Source organism: Salminus brasiliensis, chromosome 12 (genome assembly GCF_030463535.1).
Source record: "Salminus brasiliensis chromosome 12, fSalBra1.hap2, whole genome shotgun sequence".
NCBI classification, from domain to species: Eukaryota; Metazoa; Chordata; class Actinopteri; order Characiformes; family Bryconidae; genus Salminus; species Salminus brasiliensis.
In genome coordinates, this window is record NC_132889.1 from 3,848,547 (window position 1) to 3,866,693 (window position 18,147).

At 44.7% G+C, this 18,147-nt stretch overlaps 1 protein-coding gene across 2 annotated transcripts; it reads left to right on the plus strand.

Annotated features, from left to right (window-relative positions):
• The first annotated feature begins 1,823 nt into the window (after nt 1-1,823).
• On the plus strand, nt 1,824-17,339 carry tmc5 (transmembrane channel like 5). Of its 2 annotated transcripts, none has more exons than XM_072692897.1 (18): nt 1,824-2,013; nt 3,011-3,113; nt 3,307-3,388; nt 4,306-4,560; nt 4,731-4,873; nt 5,308-5,455; nt 5,560-5,718; nt 5,941-6,107; nt 6,943-7,018; nt 7,108-7,205; nt 7,382-7,477; nt 7,612-7,691; nt 7,763-7,919; nt 12,092-12,265; nt 12,489-12,567; nt 12,767-12,850; nt 14,093-14,167; nt 16,908-17,339. In XM_072692897.1, exons 1-18 carry the CDS (start codon nt 1,920-1,922, stop codon nt 16,968-16,970), a joined length of 2,133 nt encoding a protein of 710 aa, XP_072548998.1. In that variant the 5' UTR covers nt 1,824-1,919; the 3' UTR covers nt 16,971-17,339. The 2 variants fall into 2 exon arrangements, with proteins under 2 accessions (XP_072548998.1, XP_072548999.1); XM_072692898.1 differs by having other exon boundaries at nt 7,612-7,687; nt 7,786-7,919.
• The last annotated feature ends 808 nt before the right edge of the window (nt 17,340-18,147 follow it).

Sequence of the window (18,147 nt, forward strand, 5' to 3'; positions counted from 1 at the left end):
TCTGAATGAATGGACTAATAGTAATGCTCTAAAGTACATAGAATAGACTCTTATTTTACATTATAATCCATTCAAAGTTAGGAAGTTTTGCCTTCTCCGAGATATGTTTTTTATCATTGGGCAGCAACAATATATAACCAGGGCTGAGAATCACAACTGATTTGCTGAATCGATTCAACTCCGATTCACAAGGTCCCAGTTCAAGTCGATTTTCAGGTAAAGGACGATCATTTTTTATTATTGATCTCGGGTGATTCAAATTCATTCAAAAAAAGATTGATTTGAATGGATTTTCTAAACGCACCCCTATATACAACCCTGCAGCCTTATTTTTGTTGTCTTTTCTCACCCTTACATTTACACTGAAGGCATTTAGCAGATGCTCTTCTATAGAAGATTACTCAGAAAATACCCTTAGCTAGTTTATATCAGCTAGAATCCAAAAGCTTAGACTCTACTAAATACAGAAGTCAGTCTGGAGACCATAATACTCAACACACTCTACACTCTTACTTACTAAGTACTCCTGGAAGTCCTGGGTCTTCAGTCTGGGTTTGAAGACAGCGAGCGTTGGAGCTCGTTCCACCACTTCGGTGCAGGACAGAAAAAAGTCTGGACGCTCGTCTTCCGTGGATCTTAAAGGATGGCGGGTCGAGCCGAGCCGTACTTGAAGCTGGAAGGGCTCTCGGTACAGATCGGCTTTTGACCATCGCCATCAAGTACGGAGAGGCTGGCTGGTCCAGTCTGGGCTTTGCAGCAGCTACAGGACGCCAGTGTAGAGAGTAGCAGCAGTGGAGAGACATGGCTGAATTTAGGAACGTTGAAGACGACCCGACCCGTGCCGCTGTGTTCTGGATAAGCTGCAGGGGTCTGATGGTGCGCAGAGGGAGACCAGCCAGAAGAGAGCTGCAGTGGTCAAGTCTCGAGAGACTGAATGAGCAATTTGAGTCATATTTGTGTAATATGCAGTAATATTACACATGCTTCTTTCACGTTCAGTCACGGTTCTGTATCTCTCTCTCTCTCAGCTTGTCCAGAAAAGCGTGTTCTCCAGTAGTGGCTCAAACCGCGAATTCCGCTTCCACACCATAGAGTAGGAACGCACAGATCCATCTTATTCTGTTACAATACAGATACTGATACCTGGACCTTGTGTATCGGCCGATACCCGATATCGATCCGATACCATTGCTGAATTAATAAACCATATACCTGACCATCAGGGAGAGACTTAAGGCCTCAGGATTGACCATCGCCAGCAATCACCCTTCTGACGCGATACAGGAATCCCCATAATTCCTGAAGTAGATGTAGACAGAACTAATGACCAGGTCATCCCGCTCCCATCTGGGATTGGACGTTTACTAAGGCAGCGAGGAGGGAGGTTATGTGAATGACACTAGGCCTAACCTGAGTAGGTTTATGTATTGTAGCCTGAGCTGCCAGTTTGCTGTATCTTCCACAGGCAGAATTACAGGCAGTGGACTCTGCAGTGATCAATAACCAGCGTAGGGGTGAGTGTATCCTGCGTTATGTAAGTAAACACACTTCCTTTATCAGTTTATTCAGCAGTGTCCTGTAACCTGTAAAACCCTATAAAGGCATTCCTCTGGCACTCTCTGACACACCTAATGCATAACTAATAATCTGTTATTTGATATCTGCCCATAATGCGCCCTCTGCATGCTATTGGCTACTCAAAGCTGTTGCCTAGACGATGGTACACAGTGATAAAGAAGAGTGACGCCCCGCTTGTACCTTGTATCCTACTCAATAATTAAACCACTGCTTCCTTGTTCCTCACAGTCACTGCTGGAACGTAACTGGACGAGGCTACTCCCCCACAGGTGCTCAGATGATAGATACAGCAGCGTCTGGTTTATTTGTCTTTGTCAGGACGACTTTCTAAACGGAGAAAGATGATGCGGAGGATGAGTTTATTCCCCCGCCGGGGCACTGCTCTGGGAAACCTTGGGCTGACAGAAGAGGAGATCAGAGATGAGGTGGAGAATGGTAAGCAGCATCAGGCTCTACTCTTCTAAAGTACACTCACAGCTCCACTGCTCAGCACTGTGTAGTGCTGTAGGTCCGGACTGTAGTCTGTAGTCTGGCCAGGACCCCACAAGACCACCACAGAGGAGGTAGTATGGTAGGTAGGTGGTGGGTCAGTCATTCTCAGCACCGCAGTCACGCTGACGTGGTGGCGCATTAGTGTGTGTTGGTACTGGAACGCTGATACGCTGAGTGTCCACTCACTGTCCACTCTATTAGACTGCTGTGTCTGATCCACTCGTAGCAGCGCAACACTACAACACCACCACATCAGTCAGTGTCCCTGCAGTGCTGAGAATGACTGACCCACCACCCAAATACTACCTGGTCTGTGGTGGTCAGTCTTGTGGGGGCCTGGGCATTGAAGAAGAGGGGGAAAGGAGGCTAGTAAACAGAGTAGGTAGAGAAACATATTGATACAGTCTGGAACTACAGAAGTACGCAGTACTCCTATATGGAAAGTGTGTATATATATATATATAAAATAAATATAAATGAAACTATATATATGTGTGTGTGTGTGTGTGTATATATATATATATATATATATATATATATATATATATATATATATATATATATATATATTACCATGGGGTTCCTTGTGCCTTCCTGCACCCATGGACTATAAACAGCTCAATGCTGGGGGGCTTTATACCCCTCTATGTCATGCTTGGTATTAGGCATAGTGCCAGTGGTGCCAGTCCTATTGTATTGGCATTACTTCTCTATAGGGACTAAACAAGCTGCATGTGCATTTTGCACATCTGTGTGCTACTTAAAGTAGCTGCATACATTCATAAAAAAGGGGTGTCCATAAATATTTGGACATCTCTTGCTCTCTCTCTCTCTCTCTCTCTCTCTATATATATATATATATATATATATATATATATATATATATATATATAAATGCAGCAGTATGATTAATAAATCATGCATATCTTTGTTTTCACAGACACATATGAATTGGTCTCTGAGTTTGTTAAGCTCCCAACTAGGGCTAGAATACAGGCCATACGAGCCCTTCCCATGAGTTTCTACGAGAAAAGAAATATCAGGTTAATTTTGATTATTTTACTTTTTATGTTGAATACTTTTATATATATATATATATATATATATATATATATATATATATATATATATATATATAATGACACTGTAAGTCAATTTTAGTCATTGGGGTATAACCCCTGATGTGTCACAGCTGTTAAATACGTCTTTGTTTACACATACTTCTTTTGTTTGCAGGAGCAGAGTGATCTCTGTCAAACTCTCCAAGAAGCACATCCTCCCTACATGTTGCACTGACTGTAATCAGCAGGTCTCTCTGGTAAGGACTGTAGAAACACACTGGGTTTAGAAAAAAAGCCCTGTCTTGTAGGTCCACCGTGCTGATGTCCACAGTCTGCACAGTATTTGGGCCTTGATCAGTGCTTAGCTTCTGTAGTCCTGTGGTCTATAACTGATCAGGGGTAAATGGGGTAGAGGGCAGCTGATGAATTGTGTGACTCTGTTGGTAAAATTACACCTTTTTTTAGTTGAAAAGTAGCACACCTTTTTTTTTTTAGCAAATCCTAATGCACAGGTACTCTGTCAGTCATGACGTAAGAGGCTACAGCGGTCATATTAGGACACCTGTGCGTAACAGGTGTGTCCCGTGTAATGTAGGCCTGGTTTTCATCCGGGGATGAGTCTTGGTTGAGATTTCTCTAAAGACATACAAATAAATTCAACTTGACTGATCGTCAGTGTGTCTGTGCAAAAGTTTGGACACCCTGAGTGTTGCAAAGGCACAGATGGTGTATAGGAAATCAGGCCTGGGGGATGTCACCAGTGGATAACAGGAACTGTCAGCTGAATCAGATGTCGAGGCTTTATACATTCTCTGACTTATCAAACCTTGCATTAATCCTCGTTAAACACAAGTCAAGTTCCTCTAAGCAACCGTCTAAAGAGCTGGAAATGAAAGTATTGAAGGCAGGGGATGGCTGCAAAAAAGTAGGCGAGCATTGAAGGCTATAAAACAGATAGCCAGGCCAGGTTTCTAATAAACTGCCTCTCTGTATCTCTAAAAATGAGTCTAGGTTGGATTCAGTTCTTAAAATGAGCCCTAAAATGAGTCTGATGTCTCAAAATATTATATATATGTTTAATATGACCTACCAACACAGTGACCTCAGCAGTGGTCAGTCAGTGCCGTTAGACCCCTAAACTGGACAACTCTAAAAGATCTTCTCCTTTTCTCAGTTTTTCCGCAGGTTCGGGGCAGGTTTAGCCACAGCCAGGCAGCGTCTGGTGATCTGGCAGGACACTCTGAAGGAGATTGGGGGCAGATTCGGCACCTCCGTCGTCTCGTACTTCCACTTCCTGAAGTGGCTGCTCATGTTCAACGTCTTCTCTCTCCTCATCAACTTCTGCTTCATCACCATCCCCCAGATCGTGCACCTTCCTAATATCACACATCCCATAAGCTTCCGAGGCCTGGAGCTGCTCACAGGAGTGGTGAGGAACTAGAAATGACCAGAAATTCTTGTGTTGCTTAGAATGAAGGACATTAATTGCCATTAATTGATGATATTTGCTTCTATTGCTAGCCATGTTGCCATCTTTGACCAGACCCCCCCCCCCCCCCCCCCAGAATTACAGCAGTGTATGTCTCTATTTATCAACAGGGCTATTTCAATCAGACGGTGTTCTTCTATGGTGGCTATGATGGCAGTGCCATTGAAACCCAGCCTTTCTACAACATGCAGCTGGCCTACTTCTTCACCATAGCAGCCTACCTGGTGCTTTGTGGAATATCCCTTATCTATAGGTAATGTAGGCTGTGTATTAACACGGCCGTCTGAGCAGACTGATACAGGAGGATTGTTTAGGTTAGTTTGTTAAGCAAATAATATGGCTAACAAGGAACAAGGACGTACTGGAAATATTCTTATTAGCAGACTGGGACAGCATTTAACATGGTGGCTTTAGAAATACAGTATTGGGGACAAGAGATGTGACCAAATTGGTCATTTAAAAGAAAACTTCACTGTTTAAAACATAAAAATAATCATTTTTTCATCAAAAATTACAATTTAAGCAATTTCCCCTTACTCCAAATGTAATTGGCTGGGCACATTAGTCACATGCCTCGCTCCAGTGCCAAACTTATGAAACTTCAGACACCACAGGGTGCATTTAGTATTTATAAATTTTTTGTCAAACTCTTCCTTTAATTAATGGGCACCGTTCCTCCCCTCCCAGCATGGCCAGGTCCTTTCGGAGCAACTTTGTACTGATGTCAGATCCCACCTACGGCGGTGCGTGGCGTCTTCTGTGCAGCTGGGACTTCAGCGTCGTGAATGAGAAAGCCATCCAGAACCACAAAAACAACCTCGGCGTCCAGCTAAAGGCAATTCCTTTGCATTTCAGTTCTGTAAATAATGAAATTTGCTCTGCTCTTGTTCACTGTCTGCAGCAGGAACACCTGTTCACCTGTCTTTCTGTGCTGGACAGGAGTCGTTATCTGAGAGACTGCAGAGGAAAGCTGTGGTGTCGGTGTCAGTTAGGCTCCAGCAGCTGTCCCTGCAGCTTCTGGCCTGGCTGCTGTCGTTGGGGCTCGCTTTGGGATCCTGTGCAGCCATTTACTTCCTGCAGTTAAACCAGATACAACTGGTGAGATCCTGCTTGAGATTATAGTTTAGGTTCATTTTAGCTCGGACTAGACTAGTAATGAGTCAATAAAAACTTAAAATAAATAAAAAATTCAATTGATAATTTAATAAAAACCTTCTAGTCCAAGTGAGTAAACATCAGATAATCGTCTAATCTAAAGCTGAATTCTCGTGATCTGCAGTCTGTTCATGCTTGAATACGGTGTTTTCTTTTCTCTTCCAGGTGTCGATTGTTTCTGGTTTTGAGAATGTAGTAGCTGAGGCCTCGACGCTGCTCGTGCCTGTGGTAGTGTCTCTTATCAACCTCGTCGTCCCTCTCCTCTATTCCCTCATTAATAAAATGGAGCAGTATACCAACCCTCGAACAAATGTCTACGTCATCATTCTGAGGTCTGTTCAGTGGTACCGTTCAAGCTACACTTCGTACTGTCCCATACGAATGTTATATTGACCATGTTATACACTACATGTGCAAATGTTTGTGGACACCCTTTCTAATAAAATGTCTAGTCCCTGTAGAGAAGTCATGAATAGGACACTCTCTGGAGCAAATCAACATGAACCTACTGGCACCATGCTGCCCAATATCAGGCGTGGGCTAGTAGAGGTGTATAAAGCCCCCCAGCATTGAGCTGTGGAGCAGTGGAAGAACTCGCCCTTGAGCAAGGCCTTTTACCCTATCTGCTCCCTGGGTGCTGGTGTTGGCTGCCCACCGCTCTGGGTGTGTGTGTCCTCACTGCCCCTAGTTCACTAGTATGTGTGTGTTCACTACCACAGATGGGTTAAATGCGGAGGACACATTTCGCTGTGCAGTGCACACTATACAGTGACAAATACCTGCACCTTTACAGGTGGTGCTCCGTTTAGTACTTTGGGGATGGGTTGGGGAGTTGGTGATGAGGTGGGGTGGTGATCAACATCCAACATCCCGACCTCAGAAGGCCTTCTTCTCTTCAGTAGAGACAGTTACTCCAACACAAGCAGGACAAATTCTGTTTAATACCCTTAATTTAGGAAGAAACAATGAATGAGGTGTCCAAATACTTTTGTCTAAAATTACTGGATGATGCATGGTGTTCTAAAACAATTCTGATTAGGTTTGCTGCATAGATGTATGAATTTACTGTGAAAAAAAATACCCCCCCCCCCCCCCCCCACACACACACACACACACCCCAAGAGTACCACTTATGAAGGGTAACATGGCTGTTGATCTGTTCCTCAGAAATGTCCTGCTGAAGATGTCCATCCTGGGAATTCTTTGTTACTATTGGCTGAATGAAGTTCCCATCACTATTTCAGTAAGTATAATAAAACATAGAATTGCAATGGACACTATTTTAATGTTGCATTTTAGTGAATCTTTGAAATTCTGTGTCACTTTTTGAAGTGCTGGGAATCCTTCGTGGGTCAGAGTGTGTATCGGCTGGTGGTGGTGGACTTCATATTCTGCCTGTTTGGCTCTTTCTTTGGAGAATTTCTACGCAAGTAAGTCCAGAAGCGGCCTGTTTAATCCCTAAACAATGACCGTCTGCAATTTTCAAATGTGACATTTACCGAGTTTAGGAAATTGCTAGTTCTGAAAGCGCTGGAATGAGAATGTTGATGCCGGCTAAAGTGCTTTTCTATAACCCCTCATTTAATTTCATTATGTTTTACTGCAGTGTAATTGGAACCAAATGCATTCAAAGTCTGGGTGTCCCCGAGTTTGATATTGCTACAAATGTGCTGAATCTTATCTACGCCCAGACACTGGCATGGTATGTTATTATATGTGCAGCGTTATTATAGGTTATTGCCTTGACTAATTAAGTCAAAGTGCTTACCAGCTCGCAGCTCGTCTGTGTTTTGACACTAAAATTAGACCTGCTCTGTACTTTGCTCTGTCCCGCAGGATTGGGATTTACTTCGCCCCGCTCCTTCCTGTCATTCAAGTCATTAAGTTTTTTATTATCTTTTACCTGAAAAGGGTGGGTATGTGCCTTATGACATCAGCGCGTGTCTTGCTATTGCCATACCGTGCCATATATGACCTTTGATCTCAGCTGTGTTTCTGGCCCTGATTCAGGCTAGCCTGAGCATGAACTGCCAGCCACCCAAGCGCACCGGTAGGGCGGCCCAGATGCAGACCGTTTACATCGCCCTCCTTTTCTTCCCCTCATTCGTGGGAGCACTGTCCATGGTGGCCTACACAGTGTGGAGGTAGGAGGCCTGGTTTTATGGATTATGCTATTTCATACAGTGACATAAAGAACATTTTGACACTGTCAGATCAAAGCCAAGTATCTCCAAAAAGGAAAAACCTTCTAAGCTTTCAATGGAAGTCAATTTTGGAGCTTTTCTATTGGTCCGTTCATCACGAATGAAGGTTTTTGCATGACAGCGATGATATTCTCAAGTCTATCAGGCTACCTTCACACTGCAGGGGAAAATCCGACTCTCCCAAATCTGATCTATTGCCTAAATCCAATTGTTTTGGTTGGTTCTTCACATTGTCTGCATTCTTAACACAACAATATGTAGAATTTTACCTTAAATTAGCAGCTTTAAAGTCAACGTTGGTTAATATTGACGCTCCACTGACCTGTAATAGTAAGAATAGCTTCTCTGTGGTTGATTCTCTGGTAACGCCGCTAACTTCACAATGCAACTTTGGTAAAGTGGGCTGGACAGCGCTCGTAAGTACGGCGCGTAACGCTGCGTAATCATTTCCATTTCCATTTAAGGCATTTAGCAGACACTCTTATCCAGAGCGACTTACAAAAGTGCTTTGCTATTTACCTAAGAAAAACCTCAGCTAGTTAGAATAGACTAATAATTCAAAGATCCTCTAATCTTAGACTCGACTAAACACAAGTCAATAAGGAGACCACTCTGCTATTCGCCCCCAAGTACTCTCAGAAGAGGAGGGTCTTCAGTCTGGGTTTGAAGACAGCGAGTGTTGGACTCTGCTGTTCGGACACCCAGGGGAAGCTTGTTCCACCACTTCGGTGCAGGACAGAAAAAAGCCTGGACGCTCGTCTTCCGTGGATCCTAAAGGATGGCGGGTCGAGCCGAGCCGTACTTGAAGCTGGAAGGGCTCTTGGTGCAGATCAGCTTTTGACCATCGCCATCAAGTACGGAGGGGCTGGCTGGTCCAGTCTTGTCTTTGTAGGCCAGAGTCAGGGGTTTGAATCTGATGACCTGGGCAGCAGCTACAGGAAGCCAGTGTAGAGAGAACGCAGCAGTGGAGAGACATGGCTGAATTTAGGAACGCTGAAGATGACCCGACCCGTGCCGCTGTGTTCTGGATAAGCTGCAGGGCCCTGATGGTGCGCAGAGGGAGACCAGCCAGAAGAGAGCTGCAGTGGTCAAGTCTCGAGAGACTGAACGAGCAATCCGAGTCCAGCTAATTTTATTTAGTACCGTGACCGATATCCGATCCTAGTATCAGATCGGTGCATCCCTACTATCCCTAGAGGAAGCCCAACAGCAAGGAATGCCAGTTCTTATACAGTGCTGCTTTAACGTGACCAGCTAAACTGACCCACATCTGCAAAACAACAGCACTCCACCTGGCACGTCCGTCCAACACATACAGCTGCCCCTGTCTTTAATTATGGTTATGAATGCCCCTTTCATGTGACGTGAGCGTAAGCAGAGCACGCCGCAAACTTTACTTCTAAACTTGTTGGAGAACAAACAGTAAAGACCGAAACGGCTGAGCTCAGTACAGCTCAGAGTCACAGGAAAGAGTAAACAAGGCCCACGAACTCAGAGAGAGCAGAGATTCATACTGGATAAAGAGACTCGACCTGCATGAAGAAGCTCCTTTGACTCCTTTTCCTCACTGTTTTTTTTTTTAATCCTTAAAGACTTTGAAGTCTTGTTGGATTTTTCATTTGGGAGAAAGCTGTGCTTCTTCGTTTACGCAACACTCGCACACGTAACCATAGTAACGGGCATTTCGACGACTTTGCCAAAAGGGGTCTTTTCCTCTCCTGGTCAAGTTGGCTTGACGTGAGAGTCACATAAATTCCGTCTGTTTAGGTTGCAACATTGGTTGCATGGCCAAATGTTTGTGGACGCCCTTTCTAATGAAGGCGTTCCGCTACTTTAAGGTGCACCCATTGTTGCCACAGCTGTGTAAATGCAAACGCACACACACACACACACACAGTCCTTGTAGAGAAGAAATACTGCCAATAGAATAGGACTGTCTGAAGCAGATAGACTTGAACCTGTTGGCACCGTGCTGCCTAATGAGACGTGTGGGCTAGAGGGGCATCAAGCCGCTCAGCATTTACCTGTTTTCTCTGGAAGGATGGTCTTAGAGGGATGAGTTGGAGGGTGAAGGTGGTGGTCATCCAACATCCTCATCTCACTTGTCTCTGTCGCTGAATGCAATCAGATCCTCACAGCAATGCTCCAACATCTAGTGGAAAGCCTTCTTCCCTGGACAGTAGAGACGACAAAAGGAGGATAAACTCTTTTTTTAATGCCATTGATTTCCGAAGAAACAACAAATGACCAGGCGTCCCAAAACTTTTGTCAATATAGTGTTTGCAAGTGGTCTGAATCAAAATTGACATTTTTTGTCACTTTTACTCGCTGTGTGAACGTAGTTTTTGAGATGACTTGAACGGACACTCTGGCCTGACGTGTATAATGTGACCCTCCTGGTGATGTGTGCTGAACGTGGCCTGAACTACTAGGGCTTTTTCTTTCTTCCACTAGCTGATGAAAGCCTGATAGAAAACTGCTAGAAAACAGCCAGCCTTCAAATGTCTAGCTTTTCCACGTGTCCAGTGGGGTGTTTCTTTAACTAGGCATGGGTTAAGGAATGCATGTGATGGCTTAAGTGTGCAGTTTGCACAGTTCTAGTTGGTGAGGCATAAACTTCCATTACTTACCATAACTTACTATTTTCATGGATCTCGCAGCACCAGTACAAAACAATGTAAAATGTAAAAATACAATGTGCAATACCACCCCCCCCCCGAACATGTGCAATTAAGAGTCAATTGCAATTACCTGTAAATAATCTGTAATTAATATTGTTATTGCTTTTTTACTTCTATTATTTCTATTGTGTATATAGTGGTAATTTATCTACATTTTTGCATCTGAGTGTCTTGCTACCCCTTTTCTGCTGTGACACTGAGACTTTCCCCACTGTGGGACTAATAAAGGATTATCTTATCTTATCTTACATAAAGGCTTCTCTACGCTGCTGCCTAGTGCTCTGAAAATGAAAAGAATTGAGCAAGAGACGGCTATAGAAATTCACACAACACAACCCAGCACAGTAATACAGTTCAATAAATAAGGGTACATATATATGTGTGGTTGGTGTGACGCAACAGATAACACCACTACCTACCACTGAGTTACAACACCACGTGGGAGACCAGGGTTCGATTCCTGGTCTGGGTGACTATGCTGCGCTACACCAATAAGACTCCGTAATACTACATTGGCCCTCCTCTGTGATATGAATAACCTTGTATGTCGCTCTGGATAAGAACGTCAGCTAAATGCCATAAATGTTATAAAAAAGGCATGACGTTGCTATAAGAAGATAGCAGGTGTCTTCAGATCGGTGTTTGCTTAGTTTGTATTTCAGACATATTAGATTACGGTGAAGATTGCTAGAAAGACTGCAGTCAACCTTCTTAACATAGAGGTCATGTAGTGGTTGGTGTGGCTACCTACACCACTACCTGCCAGAGAGCTACCACACCATGTGGGAGACTGGGGTTTGATTCCCGGCAAGACTCCACCTAACACTTCAACTCTGTAACACGAGTTACCTAAGTAAGTCGCTCTGGATAAGAGCATCAGCTAAACGCCGTAACTGTAAAGTAAACGTTTGTAAAGATTTAGCAGACTCTGAAGACTGGTGCTACACTGTTCTACTGTGCAGCGAAACCCGCTCAAATAAACGCCCACGTCTAGGGTGGTTAAGACTGCTTTTACCTCATGAAGGGCTTGGAAAACTGCAAACCAGCTTCTAGACCTCCTTCGTCTCGAGTATCAGGATGATATACAGAAAAATGCAAGTGTAAACCTCGCACCCAGGACGCATTCAAACCAGATACAACTCCGATCCACTTCAGGAGGTGGTCTGAGACCCGTCACAGCATCCGCCTCTCCAACACGCATTACTCAAAAATCAAAACCCCTCCCAGTACAAATGACCCCTGAGCATGCCCTACGGCCATGAGAATTTCAAGGCCGCAGCCTCTTTAGCCTCCTTAGCAGCGTGCAGAAAGAGGCTGAACGGATAAACAACTGCAGTTGAATCTCCTCTGGATTGAAGCCTGACACTAGCCACAGGAAGTGAGCATCAGTAAACGGGGTCAAACTGTAACCTGATTGTGTTTGCCTTGCAGTCTGAAGCCTTCTGAGCTGTGTGGGCCGTTTCAGGGCCTCGGCACACCCTTCCAGGCCATTCACAGCTGGATGGGCACAGTCCATAACATTCCGGGATCTCAGTGGGCCTGGTGGATTTTCGAGCATGTGCTGAAAAACGAGCTGTTCTTCTACCTCATCACTCTCATTGTCCTGTAAAGACTTCTTTAATAATTGTAATAATAATGAATCATTTTAATTTTAAGTTAAAACGACAAGTGAAACATCTCACAACATCTCTGAATGTTTTCCTGATGATACAGTGGATCAGATAGGGCTGAATCAGATAAAAATATATGTTTTGCTGGTATTATATATATTATATAATATCAGAGTCATTCATTGATTCATTTCTCTCTTATCTCGACCTTATTCCAGCATTTTCACGTATTTTGTCTGGCAAGTCACCCAGGGCCGGAAGCAGCTCATCCAGATTCTCCGAGAGCAGATTGTCAATGTGAGTGCGGAGCTGGAAGAGCCTCCGGGCTGGTTGGCAGCCTGTTCCTAGCCTAGCATACTCATTTCCACATACCTCTCCACCTCTCTGTCCGCAGGGGTAAAGAGAGCAACTGCAGGGGCTTCAAATATATTATGATTTCCTCGCAAGATATTTCTCTTATCCTCAGTAATCCCTGTCCTCCGTCTCTCTTTATTAGGAGGGCAAAGACAAGGCCTTCCTGCTGAATAAATTACAGGGCGTCCAGAAACAGAGCAAAGCTGCCATGACCTTCAGCCCCCAGGTGACTGCTTATTATCATCCTCAATAATCCAAGACTGTCTCTGATGGTCTTGTTTGTGTCCTTTTTTTCAACATATTTAAACAAGGGTTGATCTTCAGTTGAACAGTATTGAGAGATTTCACAACAGAAGGCATGTATTACTACTAACAGGTCTAAGATCAGAAGCAGGTGTAGCAGCACATCAGCTGCAGATGATCAGAACATGGTCCGAGAGGATTCTGGAGGAGGAGCCTGTCTTATATTTATATTAAACCTCAGACGTTTAGTCTGGTTGCTTTTTTAATTGGTGAGATCAGTGAAACCATTCACAAGTAAAACAGACCACAGGATGAGTGAAGAAGTCTCCAACAATCACAGATGGTGTCAAAATACAGCATCTACCATCTGACCACACCCATGACCACACCCACACTCCACGTTTTCTAAAGGACTAAAGGACTAAAGTTCGCCAGACGACACCTAGACAAAGGCCAGGACTTCTAGGACAGTGTGCTTGGGACAAGCGCATCTCCAGCCTGGCCCTGATATTACATGCATCTCTCAATATTGTTCAAACTGAAGGTCTATGTCCATATTTTTGAATATGTAAAAAAAAAAAGACTCAGAAGATCCGAATCACTGCAAATTAGAAAGATGGATCGCTCATGAATAATAATAATAATAATACCCAAATGGAGATTGCCATAGGCCGAGCAGACGCGCTGTGCAGGGAGGCTGTTGTTGACACTTGCATCTGTGAGCTGGAGCGTTAGACAGGTCATTTGTGAAGTATTAAACCGCAAGGAATGAAACACCCACAGATCCTCGAACGCTGCAAGGAACTTGAGATGAGGTTTTTCAGATTGTAAAGTGTTGTCTTGGCTGTTGGGTTTCAAACGCTCTGCCTCAGCCAGTCAGAGACCCCCAAAGGTACAGCTAGCACATTAGCTATGCTCTCTGTTAAGCCCTGAGAGACCGTTTCAGCAATTCCTAACCAGGGCTGTGAACTCAGATCCAGTATCGTAAGGGCTTGGGGCATCTACCCTAGTCTGTAGCAATTATCGGTGTGTACTTGGGCTGCCAGCATTGTGATAGAAATTACAATATGCACTGATGGGGTGTGATTAAGGATTAAAGCCTGTATTGTTGTTGTGACCCAAGTTCGTTCATATCGGGGATAGTTGTGGTTTCAGTCCTAGCTCTGGTCTGGTCTGGTCACTGTCTGTGCTCTCCACCTTCTTATCTGCTCTTCTTCCATGTCAGGGTCGCCGTGGGTCTGCAGCCTACCTGGGCGCAGGGCAGGAATATCCCCTAGACAGAGCGCCGGTCCACCACAGGGTACTACACACACCCCTTTACATACACATTTAAGAGACACACTGTGCCACCCCTTAAAAACACAGAGAGTAGTTAGTGGCTATGCTAAACTGCCCCTAGGTGCCCCAAGCACACCTGACCCCAACCCCCCCCTCCCCCAACATTGCCCACCCCTGGTCTGGCTCCACAGGAAACCTCACCTGGGGCACATTTTGATTGGCCAGGGGACTCATTTGCATACTGCAAATATAAAAAGACTATTTATAAATAAATCAATAATGCATAAACTGACCCTGCAGCTACAGCCGTCATGCAAAAACCTTGTACCTCCAACATGGCAGCTTGCCAACGTTCAATAAAAGTCAATGTCATTTTTGAGCATTTCTATTGGTCTGTTCATCTTGAAACGGAGATACAAGGTTGTTGCATGACAGGCTGATGCCTGTGTGTGCATTGTAGCTCTATTCTAAGGAAAAGACCCAGGCAGGCGAGAGTCAGCAGCAGACCGAGAACCAGCGGTGAGGCCTCAGACAGAGGAGAGGTCAGGGTTAGTACAGGGCACACACACATACCACCTCCCCCCCGAAACCAGTTGGTCTCCAGCCAGACCAGAGTCAGCTGCAGAGCCCAGGGCGAGGCAGGGCACACAGTGCATGGTGTTTGTTTATTGCTTTCGCAATATTGGCCTTTGCAGTATTGACCTGGACAAAGGCTATGTGTAAACAAGCCTCTAGCAATTAAACGCTATTGTGCGCCGAGAGCAGCCTGACCTTCCTAATGAGCTCTTCTGTGGGTGAATTGAGGCAATTATATGATCCACAGAAAATAAATAAACTGGCTCAGAATAATGCAGACCAGTCTTCAGAGCAATTGTGCGCTGAGATATTGCTTAATTGGGCCGTCAAAGTGAATCCCATGAACGGCATTGGGCTGATGCTCTAATCCAGAGTGATCTACACTGAATTCTGGGACCCTTAGGCTACATTCACACAGCAGGTGAACCCTAACCCAGGAGCCAACCAGGAGCTCCAGTGGCTGACCGCTGGGCTTATCACAGAGAATCAGGTTTGCAGCCTTGATTTCTTTAAGCTTCGCTTTTAAGCTCCAGGTTTTCCTCAGAAGCTACAGCAGCGCCCTCTTGTGGTCAAGTTTCTTTAGGAATTTCTGCAAAACAAGGACAGCCTGCTGCGATACGTGACCCCAAATGTTTATGGGGTCACCCATAACCTGCCACTGAAAACCTCCCCCCACTGCTGTCGTCCACTCTCCCGTCGCCTCAGCGAACGCGGAGTTGGATCGATCGATGGGTCACATTCATTCATTCCGATCTGGCTGTTCAGACCGAGCCAGATTGCTGTGTATCGAGTGTGTGTGTGTGTACGGATTTCAATACCACATATGAAAGTGGGCCACTTTCACCTGCTGTGTGAACAGAGTATTTTTGGTGTAGCACTGTGGGCTTGTCCAGCTGGGGAATTGAATTGAACCCTACTCCGCCATGGGAAGGTGGTGTTATCCACTACTCTACTCTACTGAGCATCATATATATATATATATGTGCCGCTATACAACTATTAGTGACTCCAGTTAGAGCTCCCACTCTTTAATAAAAGCTCTAAGGCATTTCTTCGGCATTTTACATGCAGTATCATCACTACTACAGTCAGGACTCTGCGAATATTAAGCAAATCGCCACCAAAACAGGAAAAAGGCTAATTTTGGAGCATTTCTATTGGTCCATTCACAATGATATCATAGCAACTGAGGGATCCACATTGTAAGAAAGGCAAAAAACACAAAAATGGTGAAAATCCATTGGTCCAGAAAACCATTGGTTGGTTCAATCAATCCTCTACCGCTACCAAGGCTGCAAGTCTTGCCTCTATTGGCTAAATAATTAGCATTATTGGGTTTTTTTGTTTTTTTAAACCTCATTAACCCTCTCCACCCTCTTCCTGGAGTAACCTTCCCCCTCCACATTCCAGTTTCCCATCTCCCAACACACCTGACCCTTACGAAGATGAAGAGGGTGTGTTCCAGCAGGGGAAGTGTGCAGGGCTATGGGTAGCTACTCCAGGACCTGGGTTGGGAAGCTGTGGATTGGTGTAATCAGGGGTTCAGCCTGCACCCACAATCACTCCAGAGCAGGGGTCGAGCACAGCTTGCTGATTTCCCTGCTCTAACATAGACCAGCTGTGAATTGAGTCAGGTGTGGCTGAGCAGGAACCCGGCCCTCCAGGACCGGAAATACCCACCCCTGCAGCTCTAGTAGGCAAGCAGTAGGCATGTGGTCTGCCAGTGTGGTACCATTGGTACATGTAGAAGTATCACAGTACCGTATGTAGTCCACATCATCCAGCGTTTAGGCCAGGTGGTCCTGGCTGCAGGAGAGCGCCTGTGGGGTGGAGGTCAGTGCGGTCAGTCGGGCTTCTGGGTAGGAAGTTTAAGAGGTACGCTGAGCCAGATCCTCTACACAACACTGCTAGCTGGGGTAGTACCTGAGACCCCAGACTCCTCAAACACACCACAGGGAGCCCAGGATGCAAATGGAGCAGGCCCAGGGATATTAGGATTCAGCCAGACTAACAGGAGACCTTCTCATGCTTCTCAGCCGGATTACGACTCGTCCTGCACTGGCTGATAAACATGCCGGGATTTCTCCTCATAGCAATGGTCCAAAGAGCTCCCAGGGTAACGATCCTCTTAGGACGGACACTGGTGTGCAAACTTCTCCTGACTGTTGACTTGAATTTCTCTTCAGGAATTGACAGAGACGACTTTCTTCAACCAAAACTGGATGAACACTTTCCCGCTGGACATGTGAGACGAGCCGTATCTGTCGGACTGAGGCAGCCATGGCTTGGGTTGTCGTTTGCCTACAGAATTGGGAGGAGGTTCAGTCTCAATGGCCTGTTAAAACTTTTACCATTTAATATGACTGCACTACAGTCCTCATTCCAGAGGGTGGCACTGTTTCCCTGCAGAACAAAGCACTCCAACAGATGCACTTTCAGATACATTAATAATATTAATAATAATAATAATACCTGCTTTACCTTCTTCTATGTGTTAAAATTCATCGGATTGAGCCTGCACATATGTAGCACAGTCTTAGGACTACGTATTTTTGGAAAAGTGAGATGCATGCTTTCAGATTATTCAGCTATGAACAAATAAACCATTATTTAAACGATCCTGTTACTTTTATTGTGAAAGTCATTGCTTCTCATACACTAAGAACTGTACAGTCAATAATTTAAAAACACATGTTCGGCTTGTTGTTTCAAGAACACTTGATTATTCCTTATTTAAGTTACTCAGCAGCTTTTAGCTTAAACCAAAAGAAAATAATAAAAAATTATAGATTTATATATAGTGTTTACAATTGTATGCTCATCGCATTCACATCGTCCTTCCCTTTATCCAACCCAGGGAGACTTTCCTCCACACCACCATGGACTGGGCATGCTTTTCCACACACAGCTCAAGCCTGGGCTTTGATTCCATTATTAATATTATATTTTTGGGGGGTCTTGTTTTGTGTCTGGAAAAGAAAAGTAGCCAATAATCTCCAATAACACCCAAGCTTGTTCAGTTTCAGATATCCAAACGTCTGAGGAAAGAGGCTCGGCAGATGTAATGAGATCAAAATTAGAGGCTTCTTTAAAAGAAACGTAAACAAACGAACAAATAAAAACAAAACGAACATCATACGATACAAAAAAACCCGAAGCGGAAACCGACTTCTGTCTCTAACTAAGTCACACGTACATTGTGGCGCACTTTACAATGTGCAGCATGGAAAAAGAACAGCCCACTGACCTCCCCTTGAAGACTAACATAACTAATACTAAGGGTGGTGGTGGTGGTGGGGGTGGTGAGGGGGGTTGTGAGATGACTCGCTCCTTCAAAACACATTCAAACCACTGAGTTTAACATTACTAAGGGAATAACAAGGGATGACCTCGTCCAGCAGGGACTCTATCAGCTATCATCTAGAC

What these genes read in the sequence shown, in the direction of transcription:
- tmc5 (XM_072692897.1), top strand. Translation starts at nt 1,920, where the DNA reads ATGATGCGGAGGATGAGTTTATTCCCCCGCCGGGGCACTGCTCTGGGA. An exon ending in GTAATCAGCAGGTCTCTCTG is followed by an intron (nt 3,389 to 4,305) that starts GTAAGGACTGTA and finishes TCCTTTTCTCAG; the next exon opens with TTTTTCCGCAGGTTCGGGGC. An exon ending in TACGCCCAGACACTGGCATG is followed by an intron (nt 7,478 to 7,611) that starts GTATGTTATTAT and finishes TCTGTCCCGCAG; the next exon opens with GATTGGGATTTACTTCGCCC.